General features: G+C 41.3%; 1 protein-coding gene across 5 annotated transcripts in view; it reads left to right on the forward strand.

Moving 5' to 3' along the window:
- Nucleotides 1-25,947, forward strand: part of PCYT1A (phosphate cytidylyltransferase 1A, choline) — a 59,084-nt gene extending 33,137 nt beyond the window's left edge. For all 5 annotated transcript variants that reach the window (XM_079764304.1, XM_079764306.1, XM_079764305.1 and 2 more), the window contains 7 exons: nucleotides 9,760-9,859; nucleotides 16,173-16,289; nucleotides 16,935-17,086; nucleotides 19,066-19,144; nucleotides 19,580-19,722; nucleotides 21,093-21,281; nucleotides 22,155-25,947. In XM_079764304.1, the coding sequence (XP_079620430.1) occupies nucleotides 9,760-9,859; nucleotides 16,173-16,289; nucleotides 16,935-17,086; nucleotides 19,066-19,144; nucleotides 19,580-19,722; nucleotides 21,093-21,281; nucleotides 22,155-22,361 (987 nt within the window). In that variant the 3' untranslated portion in view covers nucleotides 22,362-25,947. The remainder of the gene's footprint in view (nucleotides 1-9,759; nucleotides 9,860-16,172; nucleotides 16,290-16,934; nucleotides 17,087-19,065; nucleotides 19,145-19,579; nucleotides 19,723-21,092; nucleotides 21,282-22,154) is intronic.
- Nucleotides 25,948-26,026: the final 79 nt, after the last annotated feature.

Genomic DNA, 26,026 nt, shown 5'->3' on the forward strand with positions numbered 1-26,026 from the left:
GATGATGATAATTATCCTCTATAATAAAACCCTAATATGCAAATTGATCGAATGGGGGAACGACTGGTCACTATGATGCGCACTGACCACCAGGGGGTAAACGCTCAAAGCAGGAGCTGTCCTCTGGTGGTCAGTGCACTCCCACAGGGGGAGCGCCGCTCAGCCAGAAGCTGGGCTCACGCTGGCGAGCACAGTGGGGGTGGCGGGAGCCTCTCCCACCTCTGCAGCAGCGCTAAGGACCCCTCGGTGGGATGTCCGACTGCTGGCACGCAGACATCCCCCAAGGGGTCCCGGACTGCAAGAGGACACAGGCCGGGCTGAGTGAACCCCCCACCCCCCCGCCCACCGGTGCACGAATGTTGTGTACCGGGCCTCTAGTTTGTTATAATTTTATTACAATGGTATTAGTTATAATTTGCATAGATTTGGAAACTTTATATAGCATTTAGACGCTAACTTCTTAGATAAATAGAATTTAATTTTGTTGGTGATTTCAGAATGGAGGAGAAAGTGAACTCACATTGTTGATGATGAACTAAATTTGTTGAGTGCCTATTCATATGCTATTTTATTTAAACCTCATAATAACCTTTAGAGGTTATTATGTCCTATTTTATAGAAGATTAAATGAAAGCCTGAGAAGTTTGCTGTGATTTCATAGCTATTAAGTGATAGAGCTGGGATTTAGATCTAAGTTCTATATCCATTCCTTTTCATGTATACTTCACAGTCAGATAGTCAAAAGACTTGAAAGCAATATTATTCTGTAGGATTCTCTCTTTTTCCCCTCTCTCTGGGATTCTCTTGAGCAACGGTTGCCAACCTTTTGGACCTCATGGACCAACAGTGGTTCGCGGACCACCGGTTGATGCCCGCTGCTCTTGAGGTTAAAATGAAGGAGGTATGTTTTATAATACAGGTAGAAATACTTAGTCCTGCTTTTATAAACCTCAGCTTCTAGAGACTTTCTCTTATAGTTTGAGTCTTGGCTCTGAATTTTTTTTTTTTTTTTAAGGCAGAACTGAAGTACTAAGGTTGCTGAACTGAGGTCTAATACTTGGTGTCATTTCCACCACCAACACATGTACTATTGTGTGGGGTTTTTAAAAAATATATTTTATTGACTTTCCACAGAGAGGAAGGGAGAGGGACAGAGAGCTAGAAACATCGATGAGAGAGAAACATCGACCAGCTGCCTCCTGCACACCCCCTACCGGGGATGTAACCGCAACTAATGCACATGCCCTTGACCGCAATCGAACCTGGGACCCCCCAGTCCGCAGACTGATGCTCTATCCACTGAGCCAAACCTGTTTCGGCTGTACTATTGTTAATAGAAGTAATTTTTTCTATTTGTTTCATATATATTTACATTTCACATATAAAAATATATAAACAACTTTATATATATAAAAGCCTAAGCAACTGGCCAACTGTCTGACCAGCAGACCATCCAGTAGCTATGACGTGCACTGACCACCAGGGGGCCAACACTCAACGCAGAGCAAAAACCACAGGCAAGGAAACATGGAACAGACTGATGAATCTCAGAAGGGAGGGGGGAGGGCGGAGGACGGGAAGAGATTAACCAAAGATCTTATATGCATACTAGAGGTGCACGGGTGGGGTCCCTTGGCCTGGCTTGCAGGGATCGGGCTGAAACCGGCTCTTCAACATCCCCCGAGGGGTCCTGGATTGCGAGAGGGTACAGGCCAGGCCAAGGAACCCCACCGGTGCATTGTGCACTGGGCCTCTAGTTGATATATAAATTCATATACTATTATAATTCAATACAGTAGGTCCTTGGGTTATGTCAGAGATCTGTTCCTACGGCATGACGTAACGCGATTTTCGCCATAAGTCGGAACCCACCTACATAAGCACCTACGTCACTCAGATGGAGCACATACACAGCAGTAATGAAGTGAAACAGTAAAAAAAAAAATTTAAAAGAAATATAACAATTCCTGACCTTTATTTGTGGTAAATAAATAATAAAAAACATAAAGCACATACGTACATATGTTGAAATGATGGAACTTTTTCTTTTAATAAATAAATGAGAGATGGCGACTTAACCACAAAACAACGTACATTGAGTCCAACGTAACCCGAGGACTGTCTGTACTCATTTAAAGTGTGCAATTCAGTGGTTTTTACAATATTCAAAGGTGTGCAACCATCATCTCATCCATTTTCAAATATTTTCATCACCCCAGAAAGAAACCCTGTATCCATTAGCAGTCACTCCCCATTTCTTCCCAACCCTCCCAGCCCAACATAAACACTAATCTACTTTCTCTCTATAAATTTTCCTATTCTGGACATTACATATAAATGGAATCATATAATACATGGTCTATTATGGCTGGCTTCTCTCACTTAGCATAATGTTTTCCATGTTGCAGCATGTATCAGTTCTGCATTCCTTTTTATGGCCAAATATCATCTGTTTCTTGAGGTCTAACTTACATATAAAATAGTGCACAAACCTTAAGAGTACAGCTCAGTACTAGTAAATGTTTACATATGTAATAAGCAGTACTCCCAGAGACTTTCTCACACCCTCTGCTAGTTAGTATCCTTTTCCCCCAAATTTCCTCTTTGTTCTCTGGCTTATATTTTTTCTTTCTTTCTTTTTTACTTCATTCATTCATTCCTCTGGCTTCTATTAACCATAGATTAGCTTTGCCTGTTTTTGATCTTCATAAGTTTGAATTAGTCTTTTAGAGTCTTCCTGCAAAGACAAGTCCAGGATCAGATGGCTTCACTGGTGAATGCTATAAAATATTTAAGGAAGAAAAAATACCAATCCTATACAAACACTTTCAGGAAGTAGAGAAGAAAACACGTACTAACCTATTTTATGAGGCCAGATATAAAAGCCAGGTAAAAACAGCACAAAAAAAGAAAATTATAGTTCAGAATCCCTCATAAACTTAGACATAAAAGTCCTTAACATAGTAACAGATTGAATTTAGGAACATATAAAATGGTTTACATAACATGACCAAGAGGGATTTCACTCAGGTATGCAAGATTGGTTTAACATATTAAAATCAATTAATTTAATGTACCATAATTAATAAAATAAGACAAACCAAAATATTATGGTTCAATATTGCAGAAAGAGCATGTAACAAAATCCAACACCTGTTTATTATAAAAGCTCTCAACAAACTACAAAAAGAAGGGAAATTTTTCAACCTGTTAAAGGACAGCTACAAAAAACTTGCAGGTAACATAATACTTAATGGAGAAAGATTGCCTCAGACTGGGAAAAAGGCAAGGATATTTGTCCTTCCCACTTCTGTTCAACACTCTACTAAATGTTTCTACTAGTGCAAGAAGGGATAATAAAAGGAAATTAAAGGCATCCAGATTGGAAAGGAATAAGTAAAGCTGTCTTTATTCACAGACGACATCATCTCATATGTAGAAAATCCTAAGGAATCTACCAAACACACAAACTGCTAGAATTAATCATTGAGTTTAGCAAAGTCATAGGACAGTGGTCGGCAAACTCATTAGTCAACAGAGCCAAATATCAACAGTACAACGATTGAAATTTCTCTTGAGAGCCAAATTTTTTAAACTTAAACTTCTTCTAACACCACTTCTTCAAAATAGACTCGACCAGGCTGTGGTATTTTGTGGAAGAGCCACACTCAAGGGGTCAAAGAGCTGCATGTGGCTCGCGAGCCGCAGTTTGCCGACCATGGTCATAGGCCATAAGATCAATATACAAGAATCAACTGAAATAACACACACAGACACATACACATAAATTAATTTCATTTCTATATACTAGCAAGGTATAATCCAAAAATAAAATTAAGAAAACAGTTGCATTCACAGTAGCATCAAATAGAATAAGCTAGGAATAAAGTTAACAAAAACTTTGAGTAAGGCTTTCCTTTATTGAGGAAAGAGCATACTTGCCTTCTTATTTCAGATTGCCTCTGAGTACAGTAAACTCCTGATTTTGTGGACCTTGATTTAATGGACTTCAGATTTAACGGACAAAATTTCCAGTCCACATGTCATATGTTAAAATTAACACCCTACTAATTTTAAAATGCTTTTACCTGGCCAGTGTGGCTCAGTGTTAGAGTGTCAGCCCATGCACTGAAGGGTCTCTGGTTTGATTCCCAAGTACCTGGGTTGCAGGTTTGTTCTGGCTAGGGTAGGGAAGGGGGAGGGGGGCGAGTGCAGGAGGCAAACAATCCATTGCCTCTCACATCCATGTCTCTTTCCTTTCTCCTTCCCTTCCACTCTAAAAATCAATGGGGGGAAAATATCCTAGGTTGAGGATTAACAACAACAAAAAAAGAAAGTTGCTTCTAACCTAGATTTGCTTACAAAGTTCTGGGAATGATTAGCATGTGATCATACTGCATCATGTGTGGAAGTTGGTTCTTTTTTTTTGTGGCGTGACTTTCTGCAGCAATTTGGGTGTGTTTTAAAAAAAAATCTTTATTGTTGAGAAACCAAGATGGTGGCATAGGTAAACACCTGAACTGCTGCCTCGCACAACAATTTCAAAACTACAACTAAAAGACAAAATGGACATCATCCAGAACCACAGGAAGGCTGGCTGAGTGGAAATTCTACAACTAGAAGGAAAGAGAAAAGCACACTGAGACTCACAGGAGCTGCGGAAGGCAGAAGTACAGAGGTGCATGTGTGGAGAGGGCTGGCAACTGAGTATGTGGCTGGCTTTCTCAATCGGGAGGGAGACAAAAGCTCCTGACTGCTCTGAACTCCAGTTCCGGGTGAGACTCTGGGGACCCAGACTCATTTGGGGAGAAACTGGACTGTCTGGCAGCTGGCGAAACTTGAGGGCGGCTTTCTCTCAGAGGTGCTTGCAGCGATTACCGCGGGACACTGAGACCCAGGGGCCTCTTAGGGCAGGGCTGATGGGAAGCCATTGCGGTTTGCTCCGCCCTGAGACTCCGCCCCCATCCAAGCTGAGCACAGAGGCTTTTGCATATGAATGGCCTGGTCCTTTGAATTCTAAACTTAACTAACAAACTGCAGCTGAGTCATTGAGACCCAGAACATCCAAAAGAAGGCCCAACGCCCCACTGCAGCTTGCATTGCCTCACAGCTGGTCCTCATCTGGGCACCTCCAAAACCCAAACAAAGAAGAGGAATCTGGAGATCTCTCTGTAGCTCCTGCTGTGTTGCCTTAGGCAGAGGCTAAATTAGCACCTCCTTGGAGATCCAAGAGCCAGTGTACCCAGGGGTCAGAGTGGGACTATCCAGATTACAACTCCTCAGATCCATTAGGGACACACTCAAGGGGCAGACTCAGTGAGTACCAAAGCCCCACTGAAGCAAGTCTTGTCTCATAAGGGTGTCTCCAGCACAGAAGTTCTCCCATCATAGACACAGCTGATGCTCACAGCCAATTGGCCTGGAGGTCAATTCCTCCCAGTGATACCAACAACAATCAAGGCTTAACTACAACAAGACTGTGCACACAGCCCACAAAGGGGAGCACCAAGAGTGTCCACCTCAGGTAACTGGGGAGGCTGAGCTACTGGGCTCTATAGGACACCTAGCACACAAAGCCACTCTATCAACTCAGGGAAGCAGCCAAAATGCAGAGACAAAGAAACAGGTCACAAATGAAAGAAATGGAGGAAAACAAACGACTGGATATAGAGTTCAAAACCACATTTATAAGGTTACTCAAGAATTTTCTAGAAAAGGCCGATAAATTTAGCGAGACCCTCGAGGATATGAAAAAGGACCAACTAGAAATTAAGCATACACTGACTAAAATTAAAAATAATATACAGAGATCCAACAGCAGACTAGAGGATCGCAAGAATCAAGTCAAAGATTTGAAATACAAAGAAGCAAAAAACACCCAATCAGAAAAGCAAAAGGAAAAAAGAATCCAAAAATATGAAGATAGTGTAAGGAGCCTCTGGGACTACTTCAAGCGTACCAACATCTGAATTACGGGGGTGCCAGAAGAAGAGAGAGAGCAAGATACTGAAAACCTATTTGAAGAAATAATGACAGAAAACTTCCCCCACCTGGGAAAGAAATAGACTTACAAGTCCAGGAAGCGCACAGAACCCCAAACAAAAGGAATCCAAAGAGGACCACACCAAGACACATCATAATTAAAATGCCAAGAGCAAAAGACAAAGAGAGAATCTTAAAAGCAGCAAGAGAAAAACAGTTAGTTACCTACAAGGGATCACCCATATGATTGTCAGCTGATTTCTCAACAGAAACTTTGCAGACTAGACGGGAGTGGCAAGAAACATTCAAAGTGATGAATAGCAAGAACCTACAACCAAGATTCCTCTACCCAGCAAAGCTATCATTCAGAATTGAAGGTCAGATAAAGAGCTACACAGATAAGAAAAAGCTAAAGGAGTTCATCACTGCCAAACCAGTATTATATGAAATGCTGAAAGGTATTCTTTAAGAAGAGGAAGAAAAAGAAAAAGGTAAAGATACAAATTATGAACAACAAATACATATCTATCAACAAGTGAATCTAAAAATCAAGTGAATAAAACATCTGATGAACAGAATAAACTGGTGAATATAATAGAACCAGGGGCATAGAAAGGGAGTGGACTGACAGTCCTCGGGGGGAAAGGGATGTGGGGGGTGCGGAAGAGACTGGACAAAAATCGTACACCTATGGATGAGGACAGTGACGGGGGGGGTGGCGGGTAAGGGCAGAGGGTGGGGTGGGAACTGGGTGGATGGGAGCTATGGGGGGAAAAAAGAGGAACAATAGTAATCTGAACAATAAAGATTTATTTTTAAAAATAAATAAAAATAAAACATTAAATCAAGTTTTAGTACCTGGAAAAAAATCTTTATTGTTGAAAGTATTACAAAAGGTCCTCCTTTTCCCCCCATTAACCTCTTCCAGCCTGCTCCTATCTCCTCCCACCCCCAGGCCCTAACCATCACATTGTCTGTGTTCACGCGTTATGATATATGCATACAAGTTCATTGGTTGATCTTTTCCTACCCACCCTTCCCTGCCTTTTCTCTGAGTTTCAGCAGTCTGTTCATGCTTCTATGTCTTGGGTCTGCTTTTTTAAAAATATATTTTTGTTGACTTCAGAGAGGAAGGGAGAGGGAGGGAGAGATAGAAACATCAATGATTAGAGAGAATCATCGATCGGCTGCCTGCTGCACACCCCACACCTTGGATTGAGCCCGCAACCTGGGCATGTGCCCTGACCAGGAATCGAACCCTGAGCTCCTGGTTCATAGGTCAACACTCAACCACTGAGACACTTCATAGGTCAAAGCTCAACCACTGAGCCACGCCGACTGGGCTCTGGGTCTATTTTTGCTCATCAGTTTATTTGGTTCATTAGATTCCAGAGATGAGTGAGATCTTGTGATACTTACCTTTCTCTGACTGGCTTATTTTGCTCAGATTCATCCATGCTGTTGCAAATGGTAAGAGTTCTTTCTTTTTTATTGCCGCATAGTATTCCATTGTATAAATGTACCAAAGTCTTTTTATCCACTCATCTGCTGATGGGCACTTAAGCTGTTTCAAAATCTTAGCTATTGTAAATTGTGCTGCTATGAACATAAGGGTGCCTATATTCTTTCTGATGAGTGTTTCGGGTTTCTTAGGATATATTTCTAAAAGTGGGATCACTGGGTCTCCCTATAAATTTTGGAGATTAACCCTTTATCAGATATATCATTGGCAAATATGTCTTCCCATGTAATGGGCTCTCTTGTTAATTTGTTGATGGTTTCTTTTGCAGTGCAGAAGCTTTTTTTTTAAAAATATTATTCCATTTGTTTATTTTCTCCTTGGTTTCCATTGTTCTAGGAGCTGTATCAGTAAACATATTGCTACAAGAGATGTCTGAGATTTGGGTGCCTATGGTTTATCCTAGGACTTTTATGGTTTCACGTCTTACATTAAGTCTTTTATCCATTTTGAGTTTATTCTTGTATATAGTGTAAGTTGCTGGACTAGTTTCATTTTTTTTTTTGCATGTACCTGTCCAATTTTCCCAACACCATTTATTGAAGACTCTGTCTCTGCTTCAACATATGCTCTTTCTCGAGCAGTTTTAACACCAGTGGGTTGATGTTCCGATGTGCACTAAGCCACATCCCAGCCGTGTGCATTTGTTTACCTCTGGTGACTGGTGAATTTACTAAAACTATTCAATATAAATTTAAAATGATTTTAATACATATAGAACACTTTCCTGTGAAATTAAACTTTTCATACATATTTAATTTTAGTTACACAAATGTGTCTACATAAATAAAAACAGGTAAATTAACTAATTTGTTGATTTTTTAATATATGCATTCAGAAAAACCTACTTACATAAGAGACTTTTGGCCACCTCCTCACCTGAATTAGTCCATTATATCGAGGTTTTACTGTAATTGCCTACAATTCATATAACTTCTCTGAACCTCATTTTCTTGAGGATACCAGCTATTATACTACTTGATTCACAGAGCTGTTATGAGCATTAGAACATATTTACAGTGCAAAGCATTACACAATGATAATTGTGCTTAATAAAGTACACAGGAGCTGTTTGCCTTCCCAATCTACTAGTTGAAGTGATTTGAAAATGCACTTATGAACCTTGGCAATTTTGTCACATAGATCAGGGTTGGCTGTTCTGCCATGCAGCAGAGCAGCCGTCATTCTGGGCCCGGTTAGTTAGGACTGTTCCCAGCCATCTTGTTCAGTCTTTACCCTGAAATCATTAGCAAAACATTTATTTATCTTTGACACCATGATTTGTCCATTAGATGAGTATTATGCTAAGTGAAATAAGCCAGTCAGAGAAAGATAAATATCACATGATCTCACTCATTTATGGAATATAATGAACAACATAAATTGATGAACAAAAACAGATCCAGAGACAGAGAAGCATTGATCAGACCGTCAAACCTCAGAGGGAAAGGGAGGGAGGGGGTAAGGGGGAGGGATCAACCAAAGGACTTGTATGCATGCATATAAGCCTAACCAATGGACACAGACAACAGGGGGGTGAGGACATGAGAGGGGGAGTTGGGGGTAAATGGGGGGATAAGGACACATATATAATACCTTAATCCAGTGGTCGGGAAACTCATTAGTCAACAGAGCCAAATATCAACAGTACAACGATTGAAATTTCTTTTGAGAGCCAAATTTTTTAAACTTAAACTTCTTTTTTTTTAAAAAATATATTTTATTGATTTTTTACAGAGAGGAAGAGAGAGGGATAGAGTTAGAAACATCGATCAGCTGCCTCTTGCACACCCCCTACTGGGGATGTGCCCGCAACCAAGGTACATGCCCTTGACCGGAATCGAACCTGGGACCCTTGAGTCCGCAGGCCGACGCTCTATCCACTGAGCCAAACCGGTTTTGGCAAACTTAAACTTCTTCTATCGCCACTTCTTCAAATTAGACTCGCCCAGGCCATGGTATTTTGTGGAAGAGCCACACTCAAGGGGCCAAAGAGCCGCATGTGGCTCTCGAGCCACAGTTTGCCGATCATGGCCTTAATCAATAAAGAAATTTTAAAAAGAAAGGTTGCAACTTTCACTTGTCATTTTGGAATGCCTTTTTCTTTTCTTTTTTTGTGTTATTGAAGTTTTAGGAGGAATTTTAGTCACAGTATATTAAGAAACTGATTGTTCTTTAAAGCTGCCATTTTTTGAGTATTTCAGTTTGTACCATTGAATTTAACTGTTTTTTTCCCCTTTCACTTTCCTCTTCTTAAGGGCTTACGGCAGCCAGCTCCTTTTTCTGATGAAATTGAAGTAGACTTTAATAAGCCCTATGTCAGGGTAACTATGGAAGAAGCCAGCAGAGGAACTCCTTGTAAGTAAATGCCCTGTTACTTAGTTGTTATTTTTAGCATTCAATTGTATTTATCAAATATATGCCCACTTTCTATATTCTTCCCTCAGTTTAACTATAAAGACTAGTTGGGACAAGGGAGATGAGTTCCTTCTAGCTCCCTTGCTATTCTTTTGGGAGGATAACTGTACTCCATAAAATTTCATTTTTTTAAATTATGTATTAGGCACTTGTTTCCCAGGATGTTATCACAGCTTTGAGATATAGTAGTACATATTTGCTTCTTGGGCTGTTGTCATAATTATGAGATATAGCAGAGCTGGACTTTAACTTTATTGATTTTTACAAAGGTCCAAATAATATGTCAGGCTATCACATTTTTAATAACCTTCAAATTGTTCCCCAAATCTTCCTTTCTATCAGTAAGTACCCTAGCTATTATGCTGTTGATGATAGAAGACAAAAATATCTCAAGTTCAAAGATACTCATCACTTAATTTTATCTTTCTTTTTTAAAAAAAAAATCTTTATTGATTTCAGAAAGGAAGGGAGAGGAAAAGAGAGATAGAAACATCAATGATGAGAGAGAATCATTGATTGGCTGCCTCCTGCACATCCCCCATTGGGGATAAAGCCCACAACTCAGACATGTGCCCTTGACCGGAATCGAACCTGGGACCCTTCAGTCTGCAGGCTGACGCTCTATCCACTGAGCCAAACCAGCTAGGGCTTATCTTTCTTGATATTGTAATTTTCCAGTGTTTTAAAGACTCACTTTATTATTTTCAAAGCCCATACTCTTTATTTGTATGCTTAGTTTACATAATATATGTATTCTAGATACTCAATTGGTTTTAGGGATCATCATAAATAGAAACTTCCATGAGCATGTGTTGTGAATACAGTCTTATAGGCAGCTATCCTTACTTCTTTATAAATTCTTCAATTCTCCTTTTATTCAATCCTTCTTTATTTTTTTCAATTACTATAGTAAGTATTTTGTCTACTCTGTAAGCATAGGTCTTGACTCAAACTCAGGCAATCACTAGGGAGTAAGAAGCAGTTATAGCCACAAATCTTTATGGAAGACTAGAGGTTCAGTGCATGAAATTTGTGCACAGGTGCAGTTCCTAGGCCTGGCCAGCGATTGAAGTGTGAGCATCTGGTGTAGAAGGGCAGGTCCCAGCTGAATTCTGGGCCCTGGACAGCACCGGGGCCCTCTGGGTCCCCGCATTCCCCCTCCACCTGAGTCACAAGGCCAGAGTCCCCACGCGGAGGTGCAGTGAGCGCAGCCAGATGCCATGGGCTGGGGTGCAGCATGGGCCTCTGGGCCACACAGTGGTGCCACAAGGAAGCGGGTGGGCAGCTCGCTCTCTCCCCTTGCAGAGTGGCTCCTGCGTGAACCCACGGGGAGCCGGACCGGCCCCTGTGGTCCCAGTGGCTGTGGCCCGGCTCACCGGAAGAGGCCGTGTGGGTGCGGGGCGGGCTCCTCGCGGGCGCCCAGCACCTGAGTACAGGGGCTTCTTGGCGCATGAGCCCTGGCGTCCCTGGGGAGGGTAGCAGGGGGAGTGAGAGCGAGCTCGGTGGACACCCCGCATTCTCACCACACCTCTGTCCTTGTCACCCACGCCCCCAGGTAGCCGGTGAGGTGAGAGGTCGCAGCCACCTGCCTGGGTTCCACGAGAGGTTGGTTGCTGCCACCCCCCCACCCCCAGGTCCCCATCCCAGCCTGGGGCCTGGCCCCAATCCGATCAGGGCCTGCTGGCAAGGGTGACCATCTATGGGTCAATTGATTGGGGCTGGGCCCCCTACCCAGCTCCCTCAGCACCTGGGAGCCGGGCGACAGCCCTGTCCTTACCCCCCCTGACCCCCCAGCCACCACCACTGGTCGCCATCTGTGGGCGATCGGACCCCCGCTTGCACCCTCCTTGGCCTAGTGCCGCCTACTCACCTGCTCCACCATCCCGCTGTGGTCCCACTCTCGTCGGGGCCCATCCGGGCCGGCAGTACCTCCACTGCTGCCCGCTGTCAGCACTGTGTCGCCGATGCCCACCATGTTCCATGCTGCCCCCTGGTGGTCAGTGCACGTCATAGTGAGCGGTCGAACTTCTGGTCGAACAATTTGTGTTATTAGTTTTTTATTATATAGGATATTTGTGGTTACTTCTTTTTTAATATATATATTTATTGATTTCAGAGAGGAAGGAAGAGGGAGAGAGAGAGAGAGAGAGAAACATCAGTGATGCGAGAGAATCATTGATTGGCTACCTCCTGCATGCTCCACACTGGGGATCAAGCCCACAATCTGGGAATGTGTCCTGGCCAGGAATCAAACCGTGACCTCCTGGTTCACAGGTCAATGCTCAACCACTGAGCCACGCCGACTGGGCTGTGGTTACTTCTTAATTGTGTTAGTATATTTGCTCCCTGTTGTAACTGAGGAATAGTGAAATGCGAATAGAAATGAATGCTGTACAGTGTCAGGCCAGGGATCCCAATACTCCTTGACTATATCTTGGCTCTATGGAGTATAGTTTTGGGTCCTCAAAATTTCAAAGAATGCTTTCCTTTTGCAAAAGTGTTTGTACATGTTGATCACAGCCCTTCTGATTCATGATGTGATGTTTGGGGGTTGGTTCCCCTTGTTTGAGGAATAAAGGCTAATGGAGCAGGTAAAATGACAACACGGAAAAACAGGCTATATGTAACAAGGTGTAATGCTGGCAGGTCAAATTTCAAAATGCCACCAAACAGTACAAAGGTCACATTCAGATGTGATAGTAGAGTCTACTGAGGGCAAGGACTTTTCATGCATTCTAATGACTCACTTTCAGAATGCAGTACCTCACTCAGATCTGACCACGTTAGTTATGTTACCCACTTGAGATATATAACGTGTATGTGTGTGTAGATGTGCTTTTCACACGTTTGGAAGCCTATAGTTAATAGGTACTAATTAATAAGTCTAATTTTTTAAGATTTAGAATAATATAATTTTACAAGTAGTTTATTTTTTGAGGTAATATACTTTATAGTCTCTTTATTATACTATCTACAACAAGATATTAAGGTCCATAGAAACTTAGAAGTAAAAGCTCCTCTATAGTAAAACAAATAATTAGTGATAAAATTTAAACTAAAACCTAAGTTTTTCCATCTTTGTGTTCTTTTCACCCTAGAGTGGTGTGACTCTTCATAGACGTTAGTTATTAACAATAGAAGACCATTGGCCAACTGATTGTATTTTAGGTGGTACAGATAGTCACAAACTAGCCTATAAAGTTTGCTAGCCTAATTCTGTCTCTGGTGTTTCTCCTATATCTCCTTCTGTCTGTTCTGTTTTATGTTTAAGTAGCCGAGTAACTGACTGAATTCATGCCATTGCTGGCCAACGGATGAGCCAGTAATGAATCTGCATGCAACATGCCATAGTTGGTGAATTTTAAGCAAATAATTAGCATAAGGGGGCATTCCTCTCTCTGCCCCCAGGTTTTCACTTGGGAGGTTAAGGGAGTACAAGAGGGAAGTTTGTGTAATCTGGGAGAAAACTCACTACCCAGAGAAAAACAAATATGACTTGAGAAATAAGATCATCTCTTCTGAAAAAAAAAAAGAAAGAAAAGAAAAACCAGTGATATATTCTCTGGGAGAAAGGGAGAAAGGAAGAAAAAGCAGAGTCTGAAGGACAATGGAAATCTGTTGGGGACAAAATAGATTTGGTGATAGGTATTTGAGAGAATATATCAAAAGAAACAATAAATTGAAGCCCAGGTCTATTTGGCCTGAAGGAGAACATCTAGTTTGTTAGCTAGTAGTAGTGCAAGGATTGTAATTTGTCATCCAAATCAAGACCATTTTGAGAATTAAAGGGTTCACGCTTAATAATATGCTGAGACAACAGATGTAAATCAGAGGGAGGGTCTGGTTATCCTGACCAATAGCCACTTGGTGAAGGAATGGATCCTCAGATTTTCTAGTTCAACAGTGGCCCCTTCTGGCTATTTGGTTAATATACCAGCCTGGTTTCACCAAAGACTTGGGGTTAAGTCATAGGGAATTGAGAAGTTGAGAGGTTGGGGAAATACTAAAGAGGGCAAGAAGCACATCTGGCATTGGTCTGACAAAAGAATTCCGTGGTGACGTGGCCTAATGTGGCATGATTAGCTACTGGCAAGTAGCCATTGCATCAACAACATTCTATGGTATTTCCACTGTCAGGAAATCTCACTTTGCCCTTTATGTATGCTAATGGCAGAAAAACAACAAAATATTCTTTTTTTAAAAATATATATTTTATTGATTTTTTTACAGAGAGGAAGGGAAAGGAATAGAGAGTTACAAACATCGATGAGAGAGAAACATTGATCAGCTGCCTCCTGAACACCCCCTACTGGGGATGTGCCCGCAACCAAGGTACATGCCCTTGACTGGAATCGAACCTGGGACCCTTGAGTCTGAAGGCCGATGCTCTATCCACTGAGCCAGACCGGTTAGGGCCAACAAAATATTCTTAATTTTTATATTCTATCCTTTGTCTTTAAGGATCAAATAAAGTGAGATCATAGCCACTCTGGACTTGTTTAGGAAAGATGGAAGTATGTTAGTTACTTCATGGTCATAATTTCTAGGATGTGGATGTGAGATTATACTACTCAGATTTTGTTTTGTTTTGCCTTTTTTTTTTTTTAATAGATGAGGAAACAGGTTTAAAGAGGTTAAGAGTACAGAGGAAAGAGGCTGGTTGGCAAGCTTAAACTATAACCTTTCTGACTTTTTAGTTCATCATATTATTTCTCAGTTTTTCATTGTATTGGTGTATTTGTTTTATTTACAACTTTTGTTTCCTATATTATAAAATCAATACATTGCCATGCTTAACACTCATAAAGTACAAAAAGTTAATATAGACTGAAATGTCTTCCTTTCACCACTGTCTCACAGCCACCCAGTATCCCTTTTATGGGCAACTAGTTTTACCAATTTTTGTGGATATATAAACAAATAATCTGTAAATCCTCCCACCCTTTTAATGTGTCGTGGTATATTCAGTCTTTCATTGAAACTTAGGTTGTTTCTTTTTTTTTTAATGATAGTTTTTTGTTTTGTTTTTAAATATATTTGTATTGATGTCAGAGAGGAAGGGAGAGAGAGATAGAAACATCAATGATGAGAAAGAATCACTGATCGGCTGCCTCCTGCACACCCCCTACTGGGGGTTGAGCCCACAACCTAGGCATGTGCCCTTGGCCGGAATTGAACCTGGGATCCTTCAGTCCGCAGGCCGAAGCTTTATCCATTGAGCCAAACCAGCTGTGGCGAAACTTAGTTTTTTTCTAAACTTTTTGCTATTATAAACAATGCTGCAATGAATGATATACATTTTTACAAATATATCTGTGAGATGCATTCCTAGAATTGGAATAGCTGGGCCAAACGGTGCTAGATACTCCTACTGTTATATTCTGCTACTACAGTGAAACAGCTTTTCCTCTACTCACATAGTAGGAATGTGTTACTGGGACTCGTTAGAGTTACCATTTGAAGCATGATGAACCATTATGTCAATTTTACTCTCTGTGTTTATTTGGATTTGAAATTAGTCTTGTGGTTTTTCTTTCATAGTCTACTACCACACACACAAAATTGACAATCAGTTCTTTGTTATTCTCCCTAATGGAGAGAAGAATTTTTATGTATTTGATTTTCAAATACTTGGTATATCACCCTCTGCTGAGAAAGTGTAACATCATGCTGACTGTCCAGGAGAAATGCTGGAAGGAATTCCATCTGTCATCCCAGAGCAGGTATTGAGGGTGAATCTGGGACTGAGGAGCAATAAATTGATACCTGGTACTTACCTCCCATCTTTCTTAATCTCACCTTTCTGGATCACTCCTTACTCTCTGGGTAATAGTAGGGAGGCTTATTTTCAAAGCAAAGCATTAGTCATTAGTGTTCAAAGCAGCTTGAAAATTAGAGAGCAAGCAGCCAGATTATACTATTATTTTGATCATGTGTAACTGAAGTTTGAACTGAAAGGTGAGGATTTTGAAGTTTTGGGCTTACCTATTATATAACCATTCCTTTTCACATCTAAAAATAAGAAAAGATAATCATGAAATCCAACTGCCTAAGCAGTTTGGTATAATCACACTAACAGAGTTCATGGGCATGACATCAAAAGGTCTTTGTCGCCCACAATGTCTGTGATGTTACTCCTCACACCTTAAGAGGGGTATGCTGGGATGGAATAGTCACACAGTGCCATTTCCATTTGTCGAATAGGAGATATTGAATCAGTGTATTTTTGTGATAAATTTTCTTTTGGATTTAGGTGAGCGACCTGTGAGAGTTTATGCAGATGGAATATTTGACTTATTTCATTCTGGTCATGCCCGGGCTCTGATGCAAGCAAAGAACCTTTTCCCTAATACATACCTCATTGTGGGAGGTAAGAAAACATCTAAGACTCTAGGTACTTCCCAGAAAAAAATTATAGTAGCCTTTTTCTTCTACCTTTATAACCTGAGTATATTGGTTTTTGTTTTGGTTTTTAAATGAAGGATATAGTACAGCCTCTCTAAAACATGACATATATGAACCTGGAGAGAGAAGTTCCAAGCTCAGTGACCTGAGATGTCCAGTGTTTATTTATCTCACTGTTTTTAGCTGAATTTCTGTAGTCACATGAGACCCCTGTTGCCTGTTTGAGAATGACATTCATTCTGGATTTCAGTTTATCATTTTGAATCTACTGAATTACAAAATTCACTTAACAAATTCATATGCCCAGTACAGTCTTATAAAACTTAACTGATGCAGAAATGCATGGCAGGTTTATTTCAAAGCCAAAGATTTTAGCCCTGTTGGAGCCTCTCTTCTCCAAAGTGTGAACATACTATTTAGTGAGCGTTGCTCCTGAAGGTGTATCTTGGATTAGGAAAAGCATTGTCACCCAGACTGAGCTACCCTCCAGAAGATTTGTCTCCAGGTGGGGAAATGGTTACAGCTCCAGGGAATGGGAGGGGTTGGTGACTGAGCAGTGGTAAAGTGAAGGGGGCTTTGACTTACAAACTCTATGATGTGGTGAACTCAGTTTGCAGTGATGAGCTAACGCACAACTTCAAAGGCTTCACAGTGATGAACGAAAGTGAGCGTTATGATGCAGTGCAGCACTGCCGCTACGTGGATGAGGTGGTGAGGAACGCCCCCTGGACCCTGACTCCGGAGTTCCTGGCAGAGCACCGGGTAAGAAACTGGGCACATGCCCCCTTTCCCTGTTCTGGGATTTCTTCAACTCTTGAGGCTGATTGTACTTGGACTAGTTTTCCACTAGCCTTATTTTACTTCTATCTTCTATGTAAATTCCACAGTGAGGAGATGACAATGATATTACTACTAATAATAGTCATCCCTGACATTTATATGGGGTTTGATGGTTTATAAGCACTTTTATATACATTATATTTCATTTGCTCCCCATAACAATCCTGTTGGGTAATTATTATATGAGAACAAGGCCAGGAAGGCTAAATAATCTGGTCCAGATCACACTGTAGCAGGTCACACTGTAGAAATTGATCCCCGCCCACCACCATACACTATAGTTGTTCATCCTCATAGCATACCAGTCTCTTAAGAATAGACATAGCCCCAGCTATGCTTCCCTCACATTCCAGGAAATAAGACAGATAAACACAGACTACTCTTGTGTTGACTGAAACTTAGTTTCAGGGCTTTGATTTTGGGCTAGAAGTTGTGTGCAGTCAGAAACCAGGGAGGTTTCTCACTTTTGCTCAGCAAGTTAGTACTATAAAGCCCCTTATCTCCTTTTAATTATCCCACATTAAAGCAACAAGTTACCTGTAAAAGGTAGCTACAAAAGATAAGAGGGACTTATCAGGTCAGGTTGGAGGCCCACAAGCCTGAGGAGTCTGCAGCATATGGTCAGTTTTCTACAGGGAAGTATGGAATGTTGAAGGTGAGTTGTTCAATGAAACAAGGGAACAGAGGCAGCCAAAGTGCTTTAAAAGCAATACTTTTGAAGGGTAGGCCTGAAGCTAAGGGATATTTGTTATAACTATTTAGGATTAGGACACACCTTTCATAGTTCTCTAACTTTTCTACATCAACACTTCGTGGTGCCAAAGGTAAGATTATTCTCAGTAACACAGCCAAGAAGGCCTAGGCAGAAGAGGTTAGAGGAAATTCCGTTTTGCTTTTCTTCTTGTTAGCCGTGGTGTATTTATGGGTAATTGAGGTGTTAGCTGAGAATCCCTGACACAGTCCTGATGAGCACACTTCACACGACAGTGGCTTCTGGGAGTTGGTGGTGGTATTAGCAATTATATTAGCAAAGGGTCTATGGCCTATTCAGGAAGGACTAAGTAAGTGAGGTTTAGCATATTTCCCAGAAAGATTATTGATCCAGTGCCAGTGGTCTCTTCACTGTTGCAAGAGGTATTGACACTAGTAAAATGGTAGATCCTGAGACCTAAAGATCTTTTATGGCTTTGGAATTTGCATTTCTCAGGAGTATAGATGTATCTATTCTAATAAAAGGGTTCTTGGTTGCTATTTTTATATTCCCACTCCTCTCCTGGTCTGAGAGAGAAACCAGTTAACAATAACCTCTTTCTCAGACTTCCAGAAACCTTATGTGATGAATTCTTATAGACCCAGGAGGATGAAATTTCCTTTCTTCTTTCCTCGCTGCCATACACTAGCACACCCAGCCCAATTTTCCAAGCATGGTGACTGGTATACAATGTGAAGGTAGCACCTTTAGAACGCCAGGAGAAATAGCTAACAGGAGAAACTTGCTGACTTCATATTTATGATCCATAAATAATTAGGTTGAGTGGCTTATGAATGAATCATGGGATTAGTGAGCAAAACAATGAGAGATAAAGCGAAAATGTCCAGCCCTGGCCAGTGTGGCTCTGTGGTTGAGTTTTGGCCCATGCACCAAGAGATTGCCAGTTCAGTTCCCAGTCAGGGCACATGCCCGGGTTGCGGGCTCAATCCCCAGTAGGGGGTGTGCAGCTGATTGATGTTTTTCTCTCTCCCTCTCTTTCCCTTACTCTCTCTCTAAAAATAAAAAGAGAAAATGTCCATTTGAGACCTGGCCTCTCCCTTTTGTCCTTTTTTCTGGGCCTGAGAGTTTGTTCTGGTTCTTTCTGCATGGCAGGTATCCTGGGTTTTAAATGATGTTTCCTTATTTTCAGATTGATTTTGTGGCCCATGATGACATCCCTTATTCTTCCGCAGGAAGTGATGATGTTTATAAGCACATTAAGGAAGCAGGTAAGTTGATGTGTATATTCTCGCTGTGATGTGTACAGTCTCAGGGGCAGTGACAGAGATTCAGCCACACACTACTCTACAGAGAAAAGTTTATACACTGAGAAATTCAGCATCCACTTTCAGGTCACACTTTGGATAAGAGGATAAGGTGAGCATAGCACTGAGATCCATCAGTTCTCAAACTAAACATCTACTATTGATATCTCTTTTAATTTCAGGAATTTCTCCAGCCCCATCTTTTTCTTAATATTAGGACCATATAGCCCTTCCTTTCCTTAACCCCTTTCCTTTGATTCATTCCTCCTTCTGTATGTCAGTATCTCCAGACTTCCCTTAGTAATAGGAAAGGAAAGGAATGTCGCTTCCAGTTTCTATCTAGTCCTGCTGCCTGAGCTAACCAGAATGTCACAGTGTTTGTATGTGTTTTGGGGTTAGGCATGTTTGCTCCAACACAGAGGACAGAAGGTATCTCTACATCAGACATCATCACCCGAATTGTCCGGGACTATGATGTGTATGCCAGACGGAACCTACAGAGGGGCTACACGGCAAAGGAGCTCAATGTCAGCTTTATCAACGTGAGTTCCAACCTCATCCCAGAGTTCCCTGGCCCTTTAAGGCACACATTGCCTCCCGCTTCATCTGAGCTGAACTTGCTTTTCAATCTGCTATAGTTATTTCCTCCAAAAGCCCATCGGATTCTTGCAGATAACACTATGCTGAGCTCTTTACAAAGATAAAACAGAGGCATTTTCTGCCTTTATGGTCTAGTATCTATACATTGATATAAAAACACACAGCCAATTCAATAAATGAGAATTTTCAACTTTAAAGTCCAACATGTATATCAAATACATTAATAGTGGTTCATAGCTTTTTTATTTATTTGATGTTCTTTTGAAAATCTGGTAAAAGCTATGGATCCTCTCCCTGTGTGGGTAGCGACACACATTTTGCATGCCATTTCTCAGGACATATAGACCTAAGTTTTAAAATTTGATTTATGGAAGCAAAGTTTACCTTAGCTTAATATTATCCTTTAGCAACAAACTGCTATACATTTTGTGTATGTAAATTATACCTCTATAAAGTTTATTTAAAAAGAAAGCTGCTAACTATATCTTCTACATTAGTAGCTTACCAAGCTTCCTTACCTGTTCCTCATCCTGTAAATTATGACTAGGTGAAATGGTTTCGTCTGAATATGACTTACCTATGCAGATAAACCCTAGCTGTTGTTAACCGCCTAGTACAGAACATTTTCTCTTTTTTCAGGTGTTCAAAAATTTAAACATATTTCCTTACCCCTCTATGATTGGGAAATTGTGGGAATATTTTTCATTTGACTAAAGACTCCCCCTCCCCATTTCCCTTCCTTAGGGAAGTTGGTAGGACCAAAGAGTATCATCTTTATTTTGTGAATGAGCAAGCAGACATCCAAAAACTAAAACAACTCTTTTAAAACCATAGAATAAGCCAGTGATAGAGGAGAAAAATCCAATAAAAAATAAATTAAGATCTACCACTTCAACTTTCAACCTATTATAGTGGCTTATTCTTGGCAGTATTCTGCAGTGATCTTGTTCCCTTTACATCTCGGTCTAGAATGTGGTTTGGGTTATGTTGGGCATGTTTATGTTCTAAGTCTACGTTTTATCTTTAAAAATGTTACTTCATTTGGTTGCATACATGTTACTGAGCCTACCCTCTATATTTAGTTTAGTTTTGGTTTCCATGATGTTAGAATTATCACACTTTGGTATAAGATTGACCATCCAGAGCATATCTTACCTGTTACACTAGAGAAGTGGGGAGTAGATTAAGCAAAGTGAAATTCTAAAGACTGAAAAGAATGTCAGTAGAGTGATGAACCATGTTTCTTTCCTCCCTTTGGTACGAAAGGTCAGAGTGGGTATTATTTCTTAAAACAGTTCTTTCTTTTACCTAGGAGAAGAAATACCATTTGCAGGAACGGGTTGACAAAGTAAAGAAAAAAGTGAAAGATGTGGAAGAAAAGTCAAAAGAATTTGTTCAGAAGGTAGAGGAAAAAAGCATTGACCTCATTCAGAAATGGGAGGAGAAATCCCGAGAATTCATTGGAAATTTCCTGGAAATGTTTGGTCCGGAAGGAGCACTGGTATGTTTTCTCCAGCTGGATAATTTAGGGAATTTTAGGAATATGTGGGGAATTCTCATACTGTGGAAAGAATTATAGAATCCTTGAGCAGAAAGGGACATCCACATTCAGAAGTTATCTGCTCCTCTTACTGGGCATAACTATTTTTCAACTATCCCCAAAAAGTTCTTTCAAATCTTTACAGAAAGAGTTTACATATTCTCCTAAATAATTTCACCAGCTGTCTATCAACATCCAAATCTGGTGACAAGATAAGTAAGTAGCCTTGCCCACTTCTACACTATAGTTTTAGATAGAAGGAAAGGAAAGAACAATAAAAAGAAAGCTGCCTCCACTAATAAACAGCTGCCTCAGAATCACTGGGTGAGGTGGTGATTCTGTCCTTGAGGAATAGCAAGGTTTCTTCAAGCCAAATAAAGGGAGTGTGTGTAGCTATTCAGCAAATGAGCCTTAGATTAGATGTCAGGAAGGATCTGGCTGTGAGAGTGTTTGGATACCAAAATAGATTATTCAGGGAAAATATGGAATTTCCTTTTCAGAGAACTCTAATACTCCAGGAAGATACCTTTTGTCTGTGTTAATTCTTTTGTTTGTGCCTGGAGCCTGGACTACAAACCAAATAGGCTTTTAAGAATTCCTTTGACATAGAAGTCAGGATTAGGTGACTAGATACAACCTTTAGATAAGTTGTATGTATAACACAGACCACTTTAGACAGAAAATTACTTAGAAATATAGCTCTGCCCCTTCTCTGGCTTACTCCAGTGACTCTGACATTGCAGAGGGCACTCGTGATCATCTGAAGTCTCAGACATGCCAGTGGTGACTTAGGATCCATGGGTTTCTTCTAACTCTTCCTTTTGGTCTCCCCAGAAACATATGCTGAAAGAGGGGAAAGGCCGGATGCTGCAGGCCATCAGCCCAAAGCAGAGTCCCAGCAGCAGCCCCACTCGAGAGCGCTCCCCCTCCCCCTCTTTCCGATGGCCCTTCTCTGGCAAGACTTCCCCTTCTTCCTCCCCAACAAACCTCTCCAGGCACAAGGCTGCAGCCTACGATATCAGTGAAGATGAAGAAGACTAATTTTTCAACCCTCCTTTCCTCTCCCCTCCTTTGTCCCATCACCTTCAGAAGCTCTCTGTTGAATTCCAAATTGTGATCCCAACAATAAACCTAAGGACAGCTACAAAGGAAAGACAATTGGGCAAGAGGACCTCAGATGGGGGGACCAGACAGCCCATTCTCCAAGAGACATCACCCACCCAAGAAGGAGGCTGACTACACCCTAGAAGCCTGTTCTGCATCCATATACCCTCCCCATGGACTTTTCTTTATTGTTTATGTTCATATGATCTTGACAGGGAAATTGTCCTTTTTATTAATTTTTAAAAATTAGTCTTTAAAATATAGTAAATAGAACTAATTTTTTTTTTTTTTTTTTTTTTTTTTTTTGCCCCTGAGGAGTGGGCAGAAAGAAGTGGTGTAATACCCAGAGGCCTTTTCTTCCTGATAACACTATAAGTGTTTGCCTTTTGTTCTGAGGCAAACTGGCTTGCCAAATCGTTCAAGCAATGAACCATGCTGATGGGTGATTTGGGGGCGGGGAGAGATATAATTTTTGTTTCCTTGAAAAAATGCTAAAAGCTGGGTAATCGTTACAAATCCCTAACGGTACTGCTGGCACAGTGTCCATGTGGCTGTGGGAGAAGGAGGTCTAAGTCAAACTTACTCCCTGAGGAGTTTCTTGTTGGACCCACTGGGGTCCATGAAGACACTGAAGGGCTTGGAACCAGCGCACAGGCATCAGCTGCGGCTTCTCCGGCTTCTCCGCTGTGTTCATCTCAGAAGACTCTGTGGCCGGTTACTTGGGAGCTTTTGTCAGTCTCTTCCCTGTAATCTACCGCTAAAGGAAGGAACACTAAAAACAGCTCAGGGGTGGGACAGTACTCAGTCCTACACACAGTCAGTAAGTCCCTGGCCCTGCTACTCCTATTTCTATGCTTACTGCCTAGCTTTTTACAAAGGATACTTTGTACATGTCTGTAATTTGAACATGATTTGTTAATCCAGGCTGCGCACAGCCATACTGAATAGAGAGATTTGCATAGACCATGGACATGAAAGCATAAGGAAATACCTACCTTCCTATCTTGAACTCTGCCCGTCTTAAGAATGTTCTTGACTGGCGCCAGTGCTCCACAGGTGTTTGCTTTCCTCTGCGAGTGGCAGCTGGCAGGGACTTACTTTCTTCCAGGGCCACCCCAGCAAGGCACAAAGCAAGGGCTCACATTACAAGGACATGGTAGGTTCTCCATCTCTCCCACAAGTGCCTGCCTGGTGGTTGGCAGTGGGGTGCATCCCTTAAATTTCACCTCAGAGAATGCTGAAGCTTCACACTTGCTGTTGAACTTGAGCTCATCTTACACCTCCAGCAGCCTACAGCCACATGACTCAGATCGTCATCCATCAGGAATCTTGTAGCTGTTCAGGGGAAGACTGCTTATGTCCAGGCCCCACCCCGTCACTCATAAATACCCCTTGTGGGGGTGGAGTTTTAGTGTTTTCAGCTAAGAAAACCACGTTTTATCTTTTCTTGCCCCTCTGCTAGGGCTGTGAGCATCTCATAGACATCTCCCTTTCTGGTAAAACCTGCCTGCCTGCACACCAGACTACCTAGGCTCTGAAAACTCGGATCACCCAGAGGCAGAGCATGGCAGTGTAGAGGGACAGAGGGGGGAACCTCCTGTCCTGATGGCTTATGAAAACTGCATTTCTGACTCTTCTCATGAAGTGCTGTTTTTACTACCAAATCTGGTTTACATGACCTTTGGCTTGGAATACTTTTTTTTTTTTAAAGGTGAAATTAATCTTGGCCTACATTACCCAGCTTCATATGATCACCTGTTTTAACTTTTCTGCTTCAGTCTTCCTTTGGGAATTCTGTCTATTTCAGTCTTACTCTCCCTGGTATAGAAAGGCAATGAAGTCACCACTGAAGCCCACACTTGTTCCCTTAAAGTGCACACGTTATCCAGTATATTTGGAAAGGGAGATGCCCAAACTGTGGTGTCTTCCTGTAGTCACTCCTCTCAAGTATGTTATCAGGGTCTCAAATCTTCGGGCCCTCCTCCTCTGCTCTGTCAATGGGCTGCTTTTGGCATGTTGACCCTTGTAATATGACCTCCAGGCCGATAAGCTGTGTGAGATGGCTAGGGCCAGCATGTACACAAGTTCTTAGAAAACACCCTTGCCCTTTTGGTGAGCCTCTACACTACAGCCTCAGTCTCTCAACACTAGCATATCTTCAAATGCTTTTGCCTGAAAGCAAAAATTTCTAAGGTGTGGCATGTTAGGTACTTTGAGATAAATGTGACCCTAGGTGCTGGATAAGAATGGGTGGATGGAAGAAGCTGTTGGCATGCTACATTATTTGATAATTTGTGCCTAATTAAATGTGGGTGGCACACCACAGCCATACCAGTGACTTGTAAATCTTCTAATAGTAATGTTTGAGGTTGTGGAGCTGTCAGCCTGAGTAGGCCAAATGTGGCAGAGATGGGAGAGCCTTCAAAGTTGGATGGCCCCAGAGCCTGTGTGCAAGACACAAGGAGAATGGAGAAGGAAGTCCTGTCAGTGCTAAGGAGGTGCCACTTCAGCAGTTTCCTTGAGATGGGCTAGGCAGAAAGATTGCTCTTTGCATGCACTAGACTCAGCAGCACTTGAAACTTCAGAGGAATAGGAATGGATGTGTTTACTGCTACAGTTGCTTCTGATAGCTAGAGTCAAAGGCCACCATTTTGATGAGGTTTGGGTAAGAAAGTTGGGGATGTGAGGAAGTTGAAAATCTAGAAGAGAAGGAGAAGTATGAATGAGGTCAAGAGAATTTTTGACCTTTTCTGATTGCTGATAACTTCTTAGGCAGCACCTGAGTTACATTTTTTAAATTTTACTTGTGACTACACAGCTGGTCAGGCAGCTTCTGGGTATTCCCTCTACAACAGCCCTTCACAGTGCTTTTGTTGCTCTATGCCTATATTCTCTTGATTTGTGGGTAGCTTTTGATTTTCTGGAGCTCATTGCCTTTTTAATCCTGTTCCAGATCTCATAAATTAAGTCTTTCCAAATCAATTATACTTTGCTGCTTTTCTTTAATTTCCTAAAAGCCATAGCTGCTACCTTTTCTGTCAGCACACACTCTTACCAATACATATAGGAAAAACAAAACAAAAACTCCCTTAACAATGTTTTTAACTAATGGTATTTTTTTTAAGCTTACCAATATAAGTATTTTTGAAGGTTATATTTTTCAAAGTCATACGATGATTGTTTTTGTTTTCTCTCATAGAATAGATTGTCATGGGATAGAGAGTAGTCCCTGGCTTCTATTTTTCCAAATAAGTAGAATATGTTCTTTGGATTATGCTATTTAGATGTTAATTTTCTTTAAAAGAAGAAAGATTTTCTGTCTGCCAAATTTATATATTAGTACTCAGATTGGGTAGAAAACAAAAGTGGGAGGTTTAACATTGAGGATGACTCAGGTTGTATTTCTTTAGGTTTGAATAGGATTTCCCACCCTTTTTTGGAAGCACTTGACTGTTTTGAACACAGAGAATTGGTTGGTTGGATTATTTGTATTGAGGAACCTGGGGACGGAGGCGGGGGGGAGGGAGGAGGGGGGAGGTCGGGGGAAACAAAGTCTTGGAAAGAAATGCTGGTCTCGGCATGAAAGTTAACCCTATCACTAG

This window comes from Cnephaeus nilssonii, assembly GCF_951640355.1.
Source record: "Cnephaeus nilssonii genome assembly, chromosome: 3".
In the NCBI taxonomy this organism is placed as follows: domain Eukaryota; kingdom Metazoa; phylum Chordata; class Mammalia; order Chiroptera; family Vespertilionidae; genus Cnephaeus; species Cnephaeus nilssonii.